This window comes from Delphinus delphis, chromosome 11 (assembly GCF_949987515.2).
Source record: "Delphinus delphis chromosome 11, mDelDel1.2, whole genome shotgun sequence".
NCBI lineage: Eukaryota > Metazoa > Chordata > Mammalia > Artiodactyla > Delphinidae > Delphinus > Delphinus delphis.
In genome coordinates, this window is record NC_082693.1 from 8263014 (window position 1) to 8285995 (window position 22982).

At 36.0% G+C, this 22982-nt stretch overlaps 1 protein-coding gene across 1 annotated transcript in view; it reads right to left on the minus strand.

Moving 5' to 3' along the window:
• LOC132433493 (pregnancy zone protein-like) overlaps window positions 1-14715 on the minus strand; it is a 41453-nt gene extending 26738 nt beyond the window's left edge. Inside the window, exons 1-12 of the mRNA XM_060024290.1 lie at window positions 14554-14715; window positions 12342-12522; window positions 11410-11563; window positions 11210-11262; window positions 10622-10642; window positions 9993-10161; window positions 8626-8710; window positions 6382-6505; window positions 4589-4703; window positions 2849-2958; window positions 1306-1467; window positions 494-721 (exon numbers count right to left, since the gene is read on the minus strand). Coding sequence (XP_059880273.1) covers window positions 494-721; window positions 1306-1467; window positions 2849-2958; window positions 4589-4703; window positions 6382-6505; window positions 8626-8710; window positions 9993-10161; window positions 10622-10642; window positions 11210-11262; window positions 11410-11563; window positions 12342-12522; window positions 14554-14636 — 1485 coding nt within the window. The 5' untranslated portion in view covers window positions 14637-14715. The remainder of the gene's footprint in view (window positions 1-493; window positions 722-1305; window positions 1468-2848; window positions 2959-4588; window positions 4704-6381; window positions 6506-8625; window positions 8711-9992; window positions 10162-10621; window positions 10643-11209; window positions 11263-11409; window positions 11564-12341; window positions 12523-14553) is intronic.
• Between the last annotated feature and the right edge of the window lie 8267 nt (window positions 14716-22982).

Sequence of the window (22982 nt, forward strand, 5' to 3'; positions counted from 1 at the left end):
TCAATGTACTTTTCCCTGCAGTTACACCAGTTCTTGAACTTTGTAAATTATTTAGAACCTTTATAGGAATAAAATACTACTGCTTTATTCTTTTAATTTTCACTTCTCCAATTAATGTTAAATTGACATTTTTCCAGAAGATTGTTTATAATTTTTATTTCCTATTGGCTAAGTTCTTGATTTTTATCCTTCGCTTATTTATCTACTGGGTTCTAGGAAAAACAATCTTTTTTGTCTAACAAGGCATTTGTCTTAAGCTCTTTCCTCTTCCATTCAATAATTTTCCATTGGAACTCAGAAAAAAAAAAAAGTTTTTAAAAGTTTCAGTGGAGACCAGAATATAAATGAAAAATTAAAGCATTAATTTGTTAGGAAACAACTTCTCTTCACTCATAAAAACATTATATTGATATAAAGAGCATTACTTAGATAGGAACTCTATCTTTTTAGGGTCTACATAATTAGGAAGCACTACACTGGCCTTTATTCTTACCAAATAATAGAAGGTTAATTCTTTTTCATCATTCAGAATCTGTCCATTCAGGATGTAGTGTGCCCGAATCTCCTGGGTTTGCCCACAGGCAATGGTACCAGCCACAGGTTCAAGGTGAACATAACTCTTGCTTGGGGAAAAAATATGCTTTACAGTGTGCTGTGCTGGTGTGTGAAATTCTTCAAGCCACCAGTTATCAAAACAGAGTTTATTTTGCTTGTAAGTGACCTAATGGATAGAATAAAGGTCTTAAGTAGGTTATTTGTTATTAACATATATTATGTATATATTGGTCACTCTGTCATTTACTGAAGATTTTATTAAGAATCATGCTTACTTGGTTTCATTATAGGCTGCCTTCCCAAATAAAGCATAATCTCTAAAAACTTTCCCTTAAATTTATTTAAGTTTACACCATACTGATTTAGTAGGTATTATTCACTCATAATCAAGATCAATTACTTTTTCTTCATACCCTTAACACAAAACAAAAATAGTGGTATAACAAGGAAACAAGGCAAAATCTAATTTGTAATAAAACTGTTGAATTTTCAAGAGACTATCAAGATGTTCTAATATTTAAATGTCTCCTGAAACTAGATCATGCTGTAAACAGAGTCTATCTAAAGTAAAAGTTTCTGACAGAGAATTTTTCATTTCTTATTGTTTAGTTCTCCACATTGCTTAATTTCTGCTTTAGTCTTATCACCTTTTCTTTTCTCTCTGGAGTTCACCTGCTTCCCATGTACCCTTAAATTCTGTGGCCCCAGTGATCTGTGTCTTTTTAGTCCCAGATGCCCCTTCCCACTTACCAAAACTGAAATGAAAGAAGATGTGAAATTACTGGTATCAATGGAAATGTTCACCAAACCATGCTCATTCGTAGTAAAGCTGGCATGGTATGCAAGTACATCCACGTCGACAACTACAGTTTTATTGGGGATTGGCTGATCCTTCTCATCAACTAGAAGAACCTAGAAATAGGAAAGTGATAGCTGGTTCCGGGTGTTATATAGCAATAACATTTTCTACTCTGTCGTATTCGCCTCTTGACGCCTTGGCCACTGTCACTTAACGAAGATCTTAGGATATGAAAATAAGATTTGTTTTCTGGGCTCTAAAATATTTTTCTTTTTGACATTTATATTTAGATAACTTATGAGCATTCAACTGAGAACAGCCAATAGTGGACTCATGATGTTACCTTCCCAAATTTTCTTCATCTCTGGTGTTCTCTATCTCAGTATAGAGGGCTTCTATCCATCTGGTAATTTATGCAGGAATATGTAGGGCCTTATTTTTTTGGTCATGTTCTCTCTTTCACTGCCTATATATAACAGTGCCTATATCTAACCCCTTGCCAAACGCTAACCCTTCCCCTGCTAAACATCTTTTATTCCTATTTACTTCTCTCCAAATCTACTGCTTCCATTCCAGTTAAAACCACAATATTTTTTCCCATCCGGTTTCCTATATCTTTCTATTTAAGTTTATGCAGTCCCCCCTCTGCTGCTCTGTCCTTGCTTCAAACCATTCTCTATACAGTTTAAACTACACTGCTCATGTCATTCTCCCTAAAACTTTCAGTAACTTCTCAATCCAAAATTCTGAACATAACCTAAAACACACTTGGTTCTTTGATCCTGAAAAAGCTGTTGTACACCTACAGCCTTGGCTGTTCTCTCATCTTTCTTAAATTTCTGGCCAAGTCATATTCATCCTCCAAGTCTTCAGTTTTCTCATGCTTTTCTCTTGACCTGAAATGGTCTTGCCCCATTATTAATTTCTTGCCAATTTGATACAAAATACTGGAATACCTTAAGACAATATCAAATTCGTATACATCAATAAAATGAGGAAATTACCTGTAAACGGTCAATTCAAAGATTAGTTACTACAAAATAAAATGTAAAATGCCTAGAAATCTTACATTTCCTTGATAGTTTACTAAATTGGATATCAGTCTTATAATTTAGCAATATTATTATGAATATTGAGCCTTGAAACTAAAAAAATTAAAAAACTAACAATAATAAAAACACTAAATGAAAATATCTTATTCTTTCTATAGAAAATTATATTATAAAATCAGTTTATAAAGAGGCAATCAAAGAGTATGCAGCCAAACTATACAGGAAAAGTGTATTATAAAGGTGTGTTAGGAAGTTAATTAGTAAGAATATGCTTTTTTGGGGGGATTCTGTGACAATATTTGCCTTTCAAATTTGTTATATTCTTTTCTTACTCTAAATAAATATTCATTTTTATAATAAATTTTGATTTTGTGATATAAAAATTTGTTTTCTTAAAAGCCACATCCCCCCAATTATGATTATATTGAAAAGATTACTTTACCTGCCCAAAGAAAGGGAGCCCACGTCTGTAATGTGAATCCACTTTAGTAAATTTCAGTTTGCTTAAGGTGTTTGTGATTTTACATGATCCATGTCCAGTTAATTCCAACCCTGAAAAATAATTCAGTGAAGCTGAACTGTTCCATATATTCAGCTCACCTCATACTTCCATCCCATTTTCACTCCATTATAACAAAATACCATCCATATACTCTTTTCTTAGTCTTTCCAGAATTTCTCATGCTTAGAAAATCATTGTTATCCATACTTCCTCAATTCTCTGTTTTCACAAATATTCTGCTTGTTCCACACATGTTCTTGAGAAGTTTTTCACCTCATCTCCTCTGGGATCTTGCTGTATCTTTGTGTCTATTTCACATCCACGTCTTCCCCCAACAACTTTCTGCATACATCTTGATTCTTCACATTGGCCTAAAAATATTCTTAAATTTCTATCACAAACTACTTCCCCAGCAAAAACATTCTTTTTACCACGTGGTGAAAAGTATAGCCAATAGCCGGTGCTCTTCCATTCAGTGAAGTGTGATCTGTATTTTAACTCCATCATCTAAAGCACCGCTCTATCAAGTCTAAAAGATCCTTTATTTTCCCCCAATATGGTATTCTCATCTCAGACCTCATTAAAATGAACTCTCAGAATTACTTCATACATAAGTATCACTGAAACCCTACCAGTGGCATCTAAGAAATTGTCCTTATTTCCCCTAACCTTGTGACTTCTAGTTTTATTTTGCTGACTTATCTGATACTATTTCCTAACTGCAGTTGTTTCTGGTCTTGGGGCCCTCGTTTTCTGCCTCTAGCCTCAATTTAGCAATGCCAAGTGAGCTCACTTTCAGAACACTTGCATTTACTCTTAGGAGGATCCGGACACAATGAGAATGGTTTCAGATTTACATTTCTCGTTCTGATTTTGTTCTGGCTTCCTTTTGAAATTGTCAAAATGAATTTCATTTTGACATGAATGGAATGAATCAACTTCCATTTTGATATTCCAATCTGTGATGAATTACCTTTGACACATTCTCATCACCATAGCTCTTTCTCATCTTTTCCTTATCTTGGTTAATGACATTTCCATTTCCCTGGCCCCCAAGTTGTAGTCTTTGGGGTCACCTTTGAATAGTATTCTGATGTATCACATTGTAACACATTTTTCATCTAGCCTGTCCTTCTCATGCCTACTGGAATTAACTTTTTAAAAAAAATCAATTTATTTAGGTCATTCTCCTTAAATATATCTGAAGATATCCAATGTTTTTCATAATAAAGTCTGATCTCTTAAGTACATGATTTACTTTTCTAAACACCTTAGCACCAGCCTACTTTTTTAAGGTTCTCCTGGGACTGAACGCATTTGTTTTATGCCTATTACGCTTTCCTGGTCCATCACTATCTTTCAAAATACTATCCATTCTATTCAAATCTGCTCAAATGTTACTTTTCAAAGCCTTCTTCAGCTCTATATTAGAATTAACTCTCTCCATGCTCATTTGGCCCTTATTTTTTACATTTCCTGTGGAAATTTTATTACGGTTATATATAATACATGCATACATATATGCATAGCCATATATATAATTTCTCTTTAGATTCCTAATTCCTTGAAGGCAGAGACCATGTCATTGTCATAGTCCCCAGAAACTATAAAGCATTTTACATGGAATGGAAGTTTGATAAATGTTTAATAAATTAATAACTATTTAAAAATAATACAAACCTGTTCCCTCCTCTCTGACCTTGGCTTCCACTAGTAATTTCATGTCATATCCTTTTTGTCTCAGATGAAATATTTTACTTTTTACTAGTTGTGTGAAACAGCCTTCGTCGTCTGCCTGAAGAGAAAGGAAGAGAATTCCTGGGTCCTCTGATTTGTGATTTAAAAAGTCAGTTACCAACCTATGAACATTTTGTGTTGGCCACAGAAGGAAATTTTACAAATGTTCTGACCATCTTTTGGGTGCTTATCTTTTCCCAAGCCTCCAAATGATACAAAATTTCTTCATTAATCATTGAGTTAATCATTGCCAACCTTTGCCTTCTCCCCTCTCTTCCAAAAGCCTATCCAATTTCTGTCATATTAAACTTCCTAGAGTTTCCCCAATGTGCCATGGTATTTTGTAATTCTATCTCTTTGTGTGTGTGTGTATGTTGTTCCTCAAATAACATTCTTTCTTCCATTCCCAGCTTGGCCAACAGTTACTGCTCTCCTAAACTCAGCTCAGACATAACATGTTCTAAGGAGCCTCTGTAATGACCTCCACCTAAATATCAACTAGGGACTGTATTTTCTTAACTGTGATATCTAGGTCATTAAAAAAAAACATATATTCATTGACTAGATGAATCATTATAGCAATTAGATCTCTAAACTAAACGTCGGGTTTCCTATTATAATAAAGATTTGTTTTCATTTTTGTACTTATTTACATGAAAATATTTATTGCATAATTAAATTTAATCTTATTTAATGTACTTATATGCAGATATCATGACTCATTTGAAAATAGAAATTAATCCTAGTCTCCCTGATAATAATAAGGATTTTGGCAGCTAGATTTCTCTCATGTTTATCTTGCTTATCGATGTTTATCTTTTTTTTTTTTTTTTTTTTTTGGCGGTACGCGGGCCTCTCCCTGTTGTGGCCTCTCCCGTTGCGGAGCACAGGCTCTGGACGCGCAGGCTCAGCGGCCATGGCTCACGGGCCCAGCCGCTCAGCGGCATGTGGGATCCTCCCGGACCGGGGCACGAACCCGTGTCCCCTGCATCGGCAGGCGGACTCTCAACCACTGTGCCACCAGGGAAGCTCTCGATGTTTATCTTGAACTTCATCATCATATTCACCACCCTAGCCTTTCATTTATTTGGTCTCTACAACTTTGATAACTTGCTTTTCCACACCCTTATAGTGTCCGCTCACGTTGCCACACCCTGGACTTTTATATACTCTTCCCCTGAAATCAGTATTCATACATTTCATTTGTTAATACGTGTCCTACTGCTGTTTCCCTTAGTTATTCTTGCTCCACTTTTTCTCTGATGTACTCGAGGCCTCCAGTTCATCATGCCTCTCAGTCCCCCTCTCCTCAACCTGAGGCTGGTTTCAGTCTCCGCTATGCAGGGTAGATTCCATAGGGTGTCATTTGATTCTCCCACTAGCCCAATTCTTAGTATCTGTCACATTCTTCTTCTATTATATTTGATAAGAGCCAACTTTGGAGACTTCCACATCCTTTTATGCCCATATACCTGGCATGTCAATTGCGGTCAGAAGGAAATTACAAAACTGGCCAAATAAATACCAGTATAAATCCATGAGCCCCACCCTCAAGTTGGTTCCGATCATTGCCAGGCAATCTTAAAATGTGTCCCTTACTCCACACTTCTCCCAGGTGACTATTTCAAACACTACTCTCATATTGTATTGTATTGTAGTGTATTCTCTATTCTATTATCAGCCACAAGAAAACAAGATCTGGTGTTACTGTCCTGGGGAGAGTGATTTCCATATACCTGTTGACTAAATTCTTCACAGATACTTTGTGAATGTTTTCCATGGCAGGTAGAACTGTATCGTGAATATCTTCTGCACACGTTAATTGTCACCAGACCACGGACAGGCTTTCCATATGTGTATCTATAACAGTAAAGAGTCATACAAAAAATACGTAACATAAATAACTCAGATGTTTTCACAGGATTTGATCCATTCATATACCCATCTTACTCATTGACAGCAATTGTATTTCCTTCCAAAGCATTTGTACTTTAGAAGCACTTATTCTGAAACTGTGTCTTAATTATCTACAACTCTAAGAGAAAATACTTACTGAATACTGAAATACTTTTTGAAACTCCTCCAAATGGAAAAGTAACAATGCAGTTTTTTCTCAGATCTTCCTTCCCTCTCAGCTGAAGTTTTACTTCAGCTGAGAGGGAAGGAAGATCTGAGAAAAAACTGCCTTATTTCCTTCTTTCTCTGCTGTCAGATTATCTAGGTTATGCTTCTACCTTTGCCAATACCTCCTAAGTTGTTTTAGGAAAAAAATTAGGGAAGCATACACAGTGTATTTCTAAGTCCTCCCTAACTCATGTATATTTTAAGAGGATAAATGAGGAATTAAATGGGAAAGCACTAGCTATAGAACAAAAACATTATAAGTGAACAGTATCATGATGACAGTCGGATTCTGCCAAATATGATGGAGAGATGTGATGTGGTATGGTCTGAATATTTATGTCCCCCCAAAATTCACTTGTTGAAATTCTAAACCCCCAAAGATTGACAGTATTAGGAGGTGAGGCCTTTGGGAGGAGGGTGAAGTTCTCATGCATGTGTTAGTGCCTTTATAAAAGAGGCTCCAGAGAGATCTCTTGTCCCTTCCTCCATGTAAGGACACAAGGAGAAGACACCAGTTATGAACCAGAAAGAGGACCTTCACCAGAACTTGACCATGTTGGCATCTTGATCTTGGATTTACCTGCCTCTAGAACTGTGAACAATAAATTTCTGTTGTTAATAAGCTCCCCAGTCTGTGGTATTTTGTTATGGCAGCCTGAACAGACTAAGACATGATGTGAAGCTGAACTTAGTCTATTGTTTCTTAAAGTATGCTTCATGGACCACCCACATTGAAATTCCCTGAGATATGCAGTGATAGTCAGAGTCCCAAATCCTTCCTCAGATTTATGACTGGAATCTCTAGAGGTGGAGCTGAGGAATCTACATTTTAACTAAGAACGTCCATAGATTCTGATGCAGACTTAGATTAGAGACTTATTGCCCAAACTGTGAAGCCCCAAGCTTCCTCTTTTTATAGTTTCCCCCTCCAAAAAAAAGTGCTGATAAAGTAATAAATTATTTACTAAATTTAATCACTTTGTTGAATCTTATCTTTAAATCTGAATCAAAAGCCTTTCCCTTTGATGGAAAAATTTATAGCATCAGAGCTGGTGAGAAGAATGAAAACATGTTTTACATGCTGTTTTTAGAAGCAAGAAGTACAATCAACCTCCTTGGTGCATGTAGGGGGTACTCTACTGCACTAAAAGGTAATCAGGGAAGAAATAAATGACATGTAGTTTTAATTCTACCTTATATATCCAGCCTTTAAGATAGAGGGTCTACTGAGCTTCTTTCTAGCTTTCCATAGTTTAAGAAATTGGGAACTATAAAAAAATGGAGATAATAGGACATGGAATAACATGGAATCTATGAGCATGGGCTCCAGAGTTGGATGACCCAGGTTCAATTTAAACCAGTGTCTGGGATATAGAAATATAGAAATGCTTCATGAAGCTAGAATTTTTTTTTTTTTTTACTTTCAGAGGCAATATAGAATAGTGGTGAAGAGTTCAGGGTCTGGAGTGGACTGTTGGATTTAAATTCCAGTCTTCTGGAATTTACTGTCTGTAGGAACTTGAACAAGTTATTTTATCCTTTAAGTGTTGCAGTTTCCTCATTTGTAAAATGAGGATAATTATCCCCTTCTCATAGGGTTAGTGTAAGAAAAAAATGTAAATAAGTGCAAGGCACTTAAAACATTGCCTGGCACATTTTAAATGCTCAGTTAGTAATTTTTATTATTAGCAGCAGAAGTGCTGTATGCCACCACCCCTGCTCCCTAGTCTGAGTTCAGACAAGTTGGGGAGAGAGTCATTCCTTCGCTAATTAAAATACTTCAAAGTCCAGTGATCATTATGGGCAATACAAATAAAGTAGGGAAAAAGAAATGAGGTGAAAAAAATGTAACTCACAGACTGCAGACGGATACCGCAAATTCATCATCTAGAAAACCAATAGTCTTAGGCATTTTCACTTGGACTTCAAATTTGGGCAAAACTGTTATCAACAAAAGAGAAAAAAAATGGTGAGAGTGGGCAGGAGGTCCTGTAAGCATTAGTAATGATTCTGCTACAGAACCTTGTAACAAAGGGTCACATAAAGTGATTTCAATTACAATAAGGGGCAGCAGGGCCACTATTGGCAAAGGAGATGCCGTCATAACCATGGGCAGTTGGTACCATGTTAACTTGGTTAAGCTGGTATTATGGTTCCTAGAATCTCCTTCTCTGAATTTGTCCAAGATTTCAAAGGTGGGAGGAAAGTAGCATCATTAATCTCTGAAGATCCCCATGGTTAGACGCAGTTACAGGTACAGAGGGGCCACCAGTTTCCAGTTTGTCCTTATTTTTTCCCTCTCTGTGTCCAGCTCTCTTCCTCCCAACTTCTAAACCCTGCTGACTCACAGAGACCCTAGGCCCACCATCAGCACCTGGTTATAGAAATACTGGAGTGGTAGGTAGGGAGAGGTAACAGTCTTCCATTGATTCTCCTGTCAGTTTCCCTTCGTGTTCCACTCTGGCATCTGAAGGTGCCCTTGTGAGTTCTGATCTGTCCATCCCCACCAATGCTTCAGGAGGACTGGTTAGTAATTTCCTCTGATCTACTATCTCCTCCTGTTGGACTCTGACTTTTCCAGCCTCTCTCACAGTTGTGTATAAGGCTTGTTATTTCTATAATGAATCCCTGTTCTATAATTCTCATGGCAGTTCTGGTGAGTTTTGAGAATCCTGTTTTTGTGATAGGTCTCCTTATCCATGGCATGATGTATTTAACTTAAGTTAGAAAATCCGCATAACTGATAACTAATAAGATGGTTTCAAGGTCTGATTACTATTATTAGAGTAGATTACATGTAGGTCACACAAAGCCAGGTTGTAATCCCAGGAAATACCTCCTGTTATAAGATATAGATCAAGAGATGCATGTAGATAACATAATGTATTGGTTAACAATTGATGTTTGAATAGGGTCAGATGGAACTATTAAAATTTCTCTTGCTTCTTGTTGGTTCTGTGATTTTGGTAAATTAGTAACTTTTCTAGTATTAATATGTTCGTTTGTAAACTGGAGAAGGTATAGGATCTGCTTCAGAGGGCTACTTTAAGGATTAAATGAGATAGTGCATGAAACGTGCTTAGCAAATATTTAAATAAATAAAAAGCCTTGCTGATTTTCAACTATTACATGCTAGATTTTTGCTTGTCACCTACATGTAAAAATGATCCAATCTTTCATTCTCTAATGTCATAAATATCTTGGACACATGCAGAATTCTTACCATATTCATTCACCTCGAAAGAGTGCTCTATTTTTTTCCCTGACTCCTTCTGCAGTATGACCTTGTAGGGACCCAGCGTGGGCTCCACAGAGAGTGGGAAAGAGAGCTGCTTGAGTCCCCAGTGCAAATTGACACTGTGCCATTGGAAAATCCGGTTCTTCTTGGGATTCTATAGGTAAAAACATCACAAGTTCATAGAAGCAACTGAAATATATAATTTTGAGTAGAGGAACAGCTTTTCAGGGAGAGTGACATTGGGAGGTGGACAGTTAGCTGATTGGTAAATTGGCACCAGAGGTATTAGCAAAGGTTTCTAGGAATTCTAGACTGAGCAAAGGACATCTTTCCCAGCTATGCGATATGACAGCTGATAGCACCTCTTTTTGAGATTATGCATACCCATCTTGTTTAGAAATATTGGAAGAGCCACTAACTTGCATCATCTCAGGGAATTTTGTTCCTTCATTTACATCTTATCTACTCTCCCCAGGATTTAAGAGAGAGGGAAAACAAGTGTTTTATTTAGTTTTGGTGAACTGCCGGTGGGGAAGGTGGAGGTGGAGCGAGGCAAGTTAACACAACTGGCAGTGAGTCCTCATCCCAACCGAGATACACAATACGTTACCTACCTCAATATAAACCACTGGGAACTGAAAAGAAAGGAAGAGTATGAGTGTGAGATAGAGTTTAGAAAGAGAACACCATGACATTAGCATTAATACAGTATCGGGACCAGAGGAAGTAAGCCTGTTCATTTCTTGTCCAAATGAGGAGATGTGGCTCCATTTCATTCACAATACTTTATATGTTTAGTTTGGGACATACGCCTCTTAAGAAGTCATGACTTCCCTTTAATGAAATAATGTACAATTGAGAAACCTACATTTAGGTAAAAAGGTCCTAATAATAGTTTATTTTGCAGACGACGTTTATCTCTGAGAAATTCTCCATTTCTCTAGGAGAGAAGTGAAATGCACTTATTTTCTTCAGTTCAATGAAAATAATTGAGTCTTTAAGGGCATAATTTTAACTGAATATTTAATTTGTTTAAAAAATGTAGTTGATGAACTGATCTCCCTTATTCTCCAGCAGCGATACACTTTTGAGATCTTTCTGTGATAGATTTAAGAATCTCATATTGGTCTCGGTTCTCCGAAAGAATAGGTTTTACAATTTTGCCTGTTTCTGCCAATCTTACCCACTGTTGTGACACTCACCATTTCATTCAAAGGGTGAAAATTGACATCCACAGAGACAATGCGGAATCTCACTGAAACACAGAGATTTTTCTCATGAAACCCTCCAGTGGGAACTCAGGGTGGTAAGACAGATAACAACGTGCAAGGATTTCCATAAGTTAATAGAGAACCACACTTCCAACCCTTCAAATTGCTTTTGCTCATTTGGTTCTTTATACCTGTTTGTCCTGGTTTGTAGATGGGTTTGTCTGTCTGAACAAAGACAAGGCTTTCTGCTTTTGTTATGTGAATCCACTTCCTCTTTATGAAGTGCTGGGTCGGCCCTTTCACCTGCACAGTGATGAACGCTGAGGAAGATGATGACTCCGGAATCTGTAAAAACGAAATGAGCTGAAGAATCTGCCCAGATCCACTTCTGAATGTCTCAGCCTTTGTGATTTTCTCATTTCTCTGGTTAGTCCCGTGAAAATTAGTAAGGGATAGGGTCAAAGGTGATGTCCCCTCTTTTTATAGATTATTATGATCGTGTAACATGACAGCAACGAATTGTTGATTTGACTAAAGGAAAAATGTCATTGCAATAAAATGAACTAATTCTTCAACCAGTTATGACAGTGAAGGCAATAACAAGCTCACATTTTCACAGCAATATGGTAGTATTAAAATAATTATTAAATTTTATTTTTCAACGGTCAAAATAGCATTACATATTATTGTTGGCAGTAAGCTGGTATGATTAACTATTTAATACTTCAAGTTAATTAAAGGTTACAAGGACAATACATTAACCATCAACCATCTGCGAGATCATAGAGAAGTCACTTAACATCATGAATCTATGTGTTTATATCTGTAATGGCATGAACATTATTTTCCTTAGAAGTTTACTTTAAGAGCAAAGATAATAATGGTTATAGAAGTCCTTCCTGTAACCATTATTATCTTTTGTATGTTGCACCAGTTCTGTTTGTAAATATTATGTAAGTTTATTCAGTAGAACTTTTATTTTTAGACTCTAATTTGAAATTTGCTCTGTACTCCTCATTTTTTTCTTCCTTTTGCTTTTTTATTGTTGGGGGTCAGAATGCAAGGCATCAACTAACATGCTCTCTCTTTAATGCTCTCCCTTTTCCCAAGGAGGGATACTGACCATGAAGGAGCTGCAGTAGAAGGAGTGCTTTGCCCCCAGGTCTGTGAGGAGATTCCTGCTCTGCATCTCATACTCCAGAGTTACTGTCAGTTCCACTGTCTCATTCAGGTGATTAAGCACGACACAGGCCTTCTCGGTAACCCCAGCATACAGCTGTGATGGGACCAGGACCAGGTACTGCCTGCGGAGAAGAGGGGTCTGGGTCAACCATGGAAGAGTTAAAAAGACATCATTACTGTGGTTGTTTTCTAGATGATCTTTGCTATCGTCACCAATCAGACAGCAGAGCCAGATTTCAACAGGAGTGGAGAGGAGTATATTCTTCAAAGACCAATCCAGAAGGCCTTAGAAACTCAGAAAGCCCCTGCCAAGTTAAACATCAGTATGCTTCTCCTATACTGTGGAAATATTCACTCTCGATACTAGTAAACCTATTCATAAGTTATGGATAAGCACTCCATGAGTTGTTATATATTTTGTATAGAAATAATTTTCAAATTTAGAAATTTTCAATGAATCAAGTAAATGTGATCATACACACGCATGCGCACGCACACATGCACACACACAAATACTATTCAGAAACCCTGCTGTTCATGACAACATGAATGGGCCTTGAGGGCATTATGCTAAGTGAAATGAACCCGATAGAGAAAGACAAATACTGATGGTATCTCTTACAGCATGCGGAGTCTTTAAAAAAAAGTCAAACTCAGAGACATAGAGTAGAAAAATGGTTACCAGGGAATGGGAGATGGAGGAAAATAGGGATAGGTTAGTAAAAGGACACAAACTTTCATTTATAAGTTGAATAAGTTCTGTCTGAGGATGTACTATATAACATGGTGACTATAGTTGATAACATTGTATAATTGAAATTATATAATTGAAATTTGCTATGAGAACAGAACTTAAGTGTTCTCACCCCCCCAAATAAATATTTGAGAGATAGATGTGTTATTCGTTAGATTAATCTATGTGATAGATTAATTAAACTCAATGGGGAGAATCCTTTCACAATATATATGTGTGTACACTTTAAATCTCTTACAAGTTTAATTCTCAGTTATATGTAAATAAACCCCAAAAAAACTTTAAATTTTTTTTAGTAACAAACAATATTATTAATCAGTTAATGATCATTGAAACCAGTAAGAAAACCTATCCACATGTGGTCTTGGGTTTCAATGGATGATATCACAAACCTCTTTGTTCCAGGAAACATTGAGAGATAACGATAATACGTGGAGAGGAGCTGAATCGTTTTTCACTACTGTTTCAGAAGCAACCTTAGCTCTTTTCTTTCTTCCACTCTCTAGAGATGGAAGAAAAACTAGGCTAATCATCAGACATATTACCATATACATGCAGAAGAAAATATTCTCCTGTTGCGGTTTGCCCATCGTTTACAATCACCTAAATGTGCTGCACTTTGTGATGTTCTGCTGGCCCATGACTCTCTCTCTTTCTGAAGTGTCCTGGTCTAGCTGGAAAACTTCTATTGGCTTCATAAGACTCATCTCAAAAGCAACTTTCTTATGTGGACTTTGGTGATGCCTCTTCCCTTGTATCAGTTCCCATGAAGAGTTAGGTTATCTCTGAGTATTCTCACAGAATCCTACAATGCCTGGTTCTGTTTTTGCATTTTATTTCATTCGCTGTGCACCATCTCTCTCTCTCTCTCTCTTTTATACTATGAGGTACTAAGGGCAGGGGCCACATTTTGTTAATCTGTATATTCTCAAATCTAATGCCAGCCCTTAAAGTTTTGCTGAAGGATTGAGTGAAATGACACACAAACCCTGGCTTGTCTGTAAGTCATGCATCCATCTTGGGAATACCTGCTTGGGGAAGATACAGACACTGAGTCACTTTACAATGGCCAAGACACTGCAGCCTTTTGCACCAGTCAAAAAAGAATTTATCTTTTTTTGGTAGGAATTCTATATTCTTATTTGATGAATGTTGCAGAATTCTATCATCTTATTTGGTAAATGTTTCACAAATGTTACTACCCTATATCGCTGAGTTTTCTAGAACTGGAGTATGCCTTTTACCACCTGTGCACTAACAATTTATCAACACTTCTGAGCTTTTTCAACAACAGATAATTTCAGAAGGAATCAGGAAATAAATAAAAAGACAGACATCAAGAAGCTGATAACACAATGGGAAGAGGAGGGCAATAGACTTTTCTGGAAATGTTGCTTACGGTTTGGAGGTAGCTGAAGCATCTCTGGGAAGGAGCAAGGAAAGCAGAATCAAGACTGGATTAGGCAGCTGACATCCCCTCATGGTGTAGAGAAGAATAGGAAAGAATGGGGCTCTTGAGTCCTTGATTCCTTGAACTCTGTTCTTGTTCCAGAATCACTGGTTTTTATTTTGCCTAATGGGCAGTAAAAGTAAATGGCTAACCATTTATTTTTGTAACATATTAACTACTTCCAGTATAAAAAAATCAATTGCAGATCACGTTCATCCACTTGCTCAAATTTTCTAAGTGCCTGAAAAATAGTATGTTGAGGCTACATTAGCTCTGGTTATTAATCAACACGTTAAATATCTTTAAGAAAAAACAAAGTAAATGACATGATTTGATGAAATCAATCAATACTCTTGATCTTTTTCTTTTTTAACAAGAGCTATTTATGTAAATACATATCCCAAATCTCTTCTTGGTAGACCAGGGAGCATCACATATTCTCCCAAGCTTCATCCAATACAGTTATTTAATGAAACAAAGAAATAAAATTTATCACAGATTTTAAACAAAGTATGAAGATAATCTCTCCTTTGTTTAAAAGCTTAGCTTTTGCTTTTTACAACTATCCTTATATTTGTTTGTTTATAAAGAAAATGAACCCATGTAATGCATTTTTATAGTTTCTTAGTTCATTTAACATCAGAATATAAAGTCAATAAATTTATTTTATCCTCTAAGGAAATAATCTTTATGTGATGAACATTCTTATTTATTTTACTGTGAGAAATATAAACATTTTATCAATAGTGATCATCATCCTATTTGCTTTTCTAAGGAGATGGGATGTTAGAATCACTATTGATAAAATGTTGGTTTAAACTATAAAATGCAATATGAGGAGAAACAAGCACTCCCCTGGATGAGGTATATTTGGTTCTTGACATACATTTTTGTATATGATCTGAAAGAGTGAGAAATGAAGATACCGTACATGACAGTCCTTAGTGAACTATAAAACTACAGATTTGTAAGATATTAAAATTCACTATTTACACTATTTACAATAGCCAGGACATGGAAGCAACCTAAATGTCCATCAACAGAGGAATGGATAAAGAAGATGTGGTACATATATACAATGGAGTATTAGCCATAAAAAAATAAATCGTGCCATTTGCAGCAACATGGATAGACCTAGAGATTGTCATACTGAGTGAAGTAAGTCAGAGAAAGACAAATATCATACGATATCACTTATATGTGGAATCTAAAAAAATGGTACAAACGAACTTACAAAACAGAAATAGAGTCACAGCTGTAGAAAACAAACTTAAGGTTAAGGGGTGGGGGAGGGATAATTTGGGAGACTGGGACTGACATACACACACTACTATATATAAAATAGATAACTAATAAGAACCTGCCATATAGCACAGGGAACTCTACTCAGTGCTCCATAATGACCTATATGGGAACAGAATCTAAAAAAGAGTGGATATATGTATATGTATGACTGAATCACTTTGCTGTGCACATGAAACTAACACAACATTGTAAATCAACTATACTCCAATAAAAATTAATTAAAAAATAAATAAAATGCCAATCATGATAATATTTATTTATTTATTATTAATTTTTTATGGCCGCGTTGGGTCTTAACTGCAGCACGCAGGATCTTCGTTGAGGCATGTGGGCTCTTTGTTGTGGTGAGCGGGCTTCTCTCTAGCTGTGGTGTGCAGGTTTTCTCTTCTCTAGTTGTGGCGCGCGGGCTTCAGGGCGCGTGGGCTCTGTAGTTTGCAGCACACAGGCTCTAGTTGAGGCACAAGAGCTCAGTAGTTGCGGCATGCAGGCTTAGTTGCCCCGTGGGATCTTAATTCCCTGACTAGGCATCGAACCCATGTCGCCTGCAATCTAAGGCAGATTCTTTACCACTGGACCACCAGGGAAGTCCCCCAATCATGATGATAGACTATGAGTGATATAATGCCAGGTCAGAGTAAAATGTAATAATACATTGTGCGAGCCCTTGGTAGTTGGTAAATGCTTGCTGAATGAATATAAAACTCTTCTGCTTCAATTTGGTTTCCTCTCTCGTTAGAAACTTTATGCTCTCTCCACTTCCATCCTGCACTCCCACACTGCCATAAATATCTTCATTCTCTGCCAGCTTAATATGGAATAAATTAATTTACAATAAATAATAAATGACTTTTAAGAAGTCTCTATGTTACTTTTCACAGGCATAATTATACTTTTTGGATATATACCAAGCCTATATTTTGGCCAAATGCCTAATGACTAAGTATAAAAATCCACATTTGGATGAAGCAAAATCACCATTGTAGTTTAAACTTCTGGAATACAAGAATAAATCTGAAGTATTATCAAAACTTTATTGTTGTGATTTTTAATTGAAAATATTAGTAGATACATTTAAAATATTTATTGTAGAACATAAACAATATGTTCTCAGAATTCTCAGCTAAGGCTTACATATTCCTGTGGTCTTCAACTCTTTTTTCCTTGTATTCCCTAAAAGAATTTTATTAAGCATGTAACCCTTCACACATACTTGATTTCTAAAACTTCTCTTCACCAGTAAGATAACAAAAAGTGTATTATAAATACTGACATTTAAAAAATAAACTGTAATACGATTTTTAAAATGTATCCAATGAAATGTAAATACTGCAGTCATTTATTGCTTACCATCATCTATTTAAAACATACATGAAGTCTTCTTTTACAATTTGGAAATCTTACATCATTCTTGTTTTTCCTTGATCTTGGATTTCCATTCTAATTCCCCAGATAATTTTATCCTGGTATTTTATGCTTCAATATACTTTAAAGGTCACTCTATCATACATTACTGAAACTAAAGATAATCGAAACTATAAAAGAGGTTCTTGTACCTGTACAGTTCTGAGTAGTAATAAACTTTACTGGATCAAGTTATCATTACAAGTATTGTTAATATATTCTTTATTTTAAATAAATTTATTTTACTTATTTATTTATTTTTGACTGCATTGGGTCTTCATTGCTGCGTGTGGGCTTTCTCTACTTGTGGTGAGCGGGGGCTACTCTTTGTTGTGGCATGCGGGCTTCTCATTGCAGTGGCTTCTCTTGCTGTGGAGTCCTGGCTCTAGGCACGTGGGCTCAGCAGTTGTGGCACGTGGGCTCAGTAGTTGTGGCTCACCAGCTCTAGAGCATAGGCTCAGTAGTTGTAGCACACAGGTTAGTTGCTCCGCAGCATGTGGGATCTTCCCAGACCAGGTCTTGAACCTGTGTCCCCTGCATTGGCAGGCATATTATTAGCCTCTGTGCCACCAGGGAAGTCCCTGTCAATATATTCTTTATCAAAACTGTATATATATATATATATATATATATATATATATACATACTATTATCTCAATGTATGTTAAACACAAGAAAAAATCTTATTTGACAATCATTTCTTAATGAAATTAAATGTATATTCCATCCTTCTGGCTCCCCCAATCAGACCATGTGTCTTTGGATGAATATTAATTGCTGCTAGATTGACACAAGTTTCAACTATCTATTTTTTTGCCATGTTTTCTATTCTACTCTATTTTATTCTAGAATATTCCTATCTACGTCCTATCCTATAGATGTAAGCACCAAGAAATCTTGTTCACATAAAGAGAGAAATGTGAGAAGTTCCGTTATAACATTATCATTTAAATATTTAGGTGTCTAATTTATAAGCCAAAGGTCACACTGTAATCATCATTAAAGAAGAATTTTAATTACCTATCAGCTGATAAATCAAATATGATCTCCTTAATTCTATTGAAAGCAAAGCACTGGAAGCTAGGTCAATTGCAAAAGGGTTTGGAATTCAGTCACTAGAGTCATTCTCATTCTCAGTGTCTCGAAAGAATGCAAAAAAGGCTTACCAGCGCTTATAAATGGTTACTAATTGTTACTAATTGATATACTCAAGAACTTTGGGGAGATTGAAATATTATTCATTTCAATATACTTTTGTCAATAGAAAACCTCATAACGTGTTTTTTATTATTGTCAAAACTATGACTTGCACATGTAGCTGATTAAATTTCTAGAAAGCATCTACCAATAATCTGATTTGCAAAGCCAGGTGTCATTGTCCAGATAATCAGTAAAATTAGTTTTATGACCGATAGGAAAAATATTATTTCATTTTTAATTGTAATAAACTCACAAATATATATTCTTATGATAATTATCCCATTTCTGAGTTCTAAGATAAGGTAAAGAATTTTACTGGGTATTTGTTACCTGGATTCAATGTTTCTTTCCATGCTCTCTATTTTATTATTATGCAACTCTCAGGGGCAATACAAACATTGACAAGAGTTGAGGAAGGAAGAGGTGAGGCTTAAAATGAAAATTTTTATTATTTCTGCCATCCACCACCACAATATGAATGAGTACAGAAAATTCCAAAATGAGCCGAAAGTACCCATTTTTAATGTCATGCTTTTTTTTATACCAGAAATATGTTTAAGACAGATGGATGTATGAGACCTACAATGGGCTTATGATTCCTTGATTTAAGAGACTTTGTGCAAATATCAATATTTTGAATGTCTTTTTGTAAAAGACAAGCAAGTTTTTCACTCCAAGATATATCTAAAATACATATTATAAGTAAATATTCATATATTAAAATAAATACACAAGTCATGTCTTGATTGAATTATCAACATTATAATAGTGATCTTATATAATTATTATCTACAAAGATCATAAGATTATTGATCATGCACAGTTTTAGGGATTCCAAAATGATGCTGAAATAGGTTGAGGCCGAAACTGAACCTTAACGGCAGATTCTAGCCAAATGTCAAAGATCAATGTTACAGTATTCCAACTTTTAATAGTAGGTAGCCACTTAACTCACATGAATGAAAATATAGTAATGAAATTCCAGGCATCGGTTTAATAGGCACTCAATAAATATTTGTTGAGTGAAAGAACAAATAAAACAAATTGGTATCATTTCTTGTCTAAAGTAATGTTCATATAATCAGGGAAAACATCTGGAAAAGAAACAATCTGAAATACAATATGGGAATATTCTAACTGACCTAAAAGCAGGATGACATAGCAGTTAAGAGAATAGACTCAATTGTCAAACTCCTGGGAATGGATCCCAGGTTCGTCACTTACTGTACCATCTTGGACAAATTACATAATCTCTCAGTGCTTCAGCTCATATATAAAGTTGACTTAAGAGTAGCTCTCCAAGGATTAGATTACATTAGTTAACACACTTATAAGTACTTAGAAAGTATCTGTCATAGAGTGAGTGCTATATAAATGTTCGTTTATGTTAGTAAAATTGGCTTTCCAGTTTTTTATCTTAGAAACTCTTTTTTTGTGCAGGGGACATTTGTTGTACATAACTGATGTGTAAGATTCATGGTTTTGAGCACCAAGTGTAAATGACTGAGCCAAGAAATTCCCACACAAAGAGTAAAATTGCACACACCAAATCATTCACTAAAGCAAAAATTAATAGTCATAAAACTTGAGATGAACTGAAATGCTTAATAAAAATGAAGACACATGCTGTATATTGCCTTGGTAGAATCTATCTTACACATCTATCAAAATAGGAAGACTTTATCACAACATCAAAAGCTTTAATACTTACTGCTGAATAAAAAGGAACAATAGCTAAGCTTTGACTATAATAACAGCATTAAATTTTGACATAAACTAGGAAGAGAGGAGAATAAGTAAAAGTGAAAAGAGTTGACTTTGTAATTGCTGATAATTCTGATACAATTTTAATTGTATAAAAAATTGATTTTTTAAAATCTCAAAATGAAGCTAATATTTTAAAAAAAACTCTATGAAAGACATCATTACCTTTGGACATATTTCTAAACTGTTACTTCCAAAGGAAAATATGTTTACAGAGCATTGAGCAACCATGAGTGGGTGAGAATGGAGGTGTCCTTGTCACTTAGTGTACATTGGGGGAGGTACAGTTGGAATCACTGGCATAAGTAGAATGAAATTGAAAATCACAACACAAATGGGACATTCGTACAGATGTATTTAATGAATAAAAGAAGAAGGAATCTCCTGGCTGTGATAGCCCTCCATGATAACTTGCTGATTAACCCTGTGTATATTTCCAAGTATTTTTGTGAGTACTTGGTCTGGTAGAGACCAACTGGAAAATGCTGGGACTTATATGACACACTTCCATGCTTCAAGGATTTCCCTGCACCAATTCTGAGAGGCAGGACAAATGATAAAAAGAATATAAGGAATGTGCTCTTTTTCTGTCTTATTAGAAAGACTCACGGTTAATACTAGCATGCTGATTCAGAGATCAGGCCAGTGGACTTGTCAGCCCAGCTGTGCTTCCTCCAGCCCGCTTTATTCAAGACTGTAGTATTATTTTCTTCAGTACGCATAATGAAAAACTGACCTAGTGGCAAAATAATGTTCCATCCAGCCCTGTCTTCTTCCTCTGAGTCATCCGTGGAAGTTTTGTCCAGGAGAATGACATTTTCCATGCCTGCACACCCCTCCCAAACGCTGGTACTCCCCCATCCTCCACCCCTCCAACCTGCTGACTCCTCTTGTCTGTTTCAGTCCTACTGACGCCTCGCTCTCCTTCAGCGCTTGAGAACCCTCCTATCTTAACGACTTGTGCTTTTGTTCCCTTCTCCTCTATTTCTCTTCTCCCAGGTGTTCACACTGCTAACTTCCTTACAATAAATCTTTGCTCATCTATCAACTTCTCAATGAGAAGCAAGTATCATGTCTCATGGGAACATGATTCTTCATTCATTTATTCAACAGATAATTTCTGAGTGCTTGCTATTACTGGATATAGTTCTCATTGCCAAGGAACAGTGAGCAACAAGACGAAATCTCTGCCTTATATTCCAGCGAGAGGAGCCAGGCAATAAACACAGTAGCAAGTGCATTATATAATATGTCAAAAATGACAAGTGCTATGGAAATAAATAGAGCAAGGGAGATCAGTAGTGCCCCAAAATAGAAAGTTTAGGTGCTGTGGTCAGCGTAGCACTTGTCACTTTCTGATAGTAGAATATTTCTATATAATTACTTTTTGAGGTAGTATTAAAATAAAGATTTTGTAAGATGATAAAACTCTATTTTGAGTCCAGCTAGCTTATTCCATATCCAGTGAATGACCAGAGAGTCAAAGGTCAATTGAAGGTCAGTTTAAGTAGTAAACAGGTTTATGTTTTCATGACTGATTTTGCAAGAAAATGATAGTGGATAGTGATAATTAATAGTAAATAATAAAAATGTGAACTTGAGAGACGCTAATCTGAAATTTCCTAGAAAGAAAATAAGCAGACATTTTTAAGGAACCACTCAAAAAACTAAGTTTATTGTTTTGGGGGAATGCTGCCCTATTTTGAAAATCTAAAAGGGACCCCTCAGTTCCCAAGGTGACATAAAAGAGCTCCAAGCTAGAGAAGAGAGATGTTGGGAGAACAGTAAGTTAGACATGGCCTTATGCTCCTTCCTCAACTACTGGGCTGACTCAACGGGGGACAAATGACATCATGGAGAGTACACCTCCTTAGGGTGTGGAAAATCCAGGAAGAGCTGCTGCCTGACTTCTGATCTGGGGCTTCTGAGAACAGCAAGCCCACTGAAGCTCTTCGTGTCAGGAGGCAAGGCAAGGACAAGCGAGATGGTAGCTTTGATACAGGAAAGAAGAGCATCCCTTCCCCTCCTTCCACCCCTTACACACACCAGCTTTCCAAGGCAGATCTCAAGGAGTGCACAAGAATTCCAGACTTTTCACAGATTCCTGTGGGGATTTATTTGGACTCAAGATTTTGAGATGACAAAATGTTGCCATGTTTTAAGTGTTTAAAATAAATTTCAGAAGATCCTCTTAAGCATTTCATTTCACATCTTTCCCTTAGTAATCAATCTAACATTTATTATTATTATTATTATTAGACATACTCATCATATCAGAAGCAGAAAAAAGGTCTATTTGTCAAAAATGTAAAGTAACAAAAGTAGGTTTTATTTCCTTAATTTTCTGTTGACAAACCAACTGACAAATTTACTACAAGAATCAGAGGCAAGCAACTCTCGAGAGGCTCTTGGAAGCAAGCTGGCTACTGTTTACAGTTAAATCTGGGGTTTGTATTTAATGTTTTTCTGTAAACTGTAATCTCTCTCCTATTTTGCTGTAATACCTCTTCAGGATTTAATCAGTACTGAGTGATTGTACGTATTAGATACCATGTATTTTATATTTCATTTGTTCTCTTAGAAGAATTAGATTATATATTATCCGAAAAAATAAAACTACAGTGCCCACTAATGTGAGATATTAAGGGGCAGTGGTGGAAATTTTGGATTGTAAGTGTTTAGAATTAACCATTAAAAATTTTAGCATT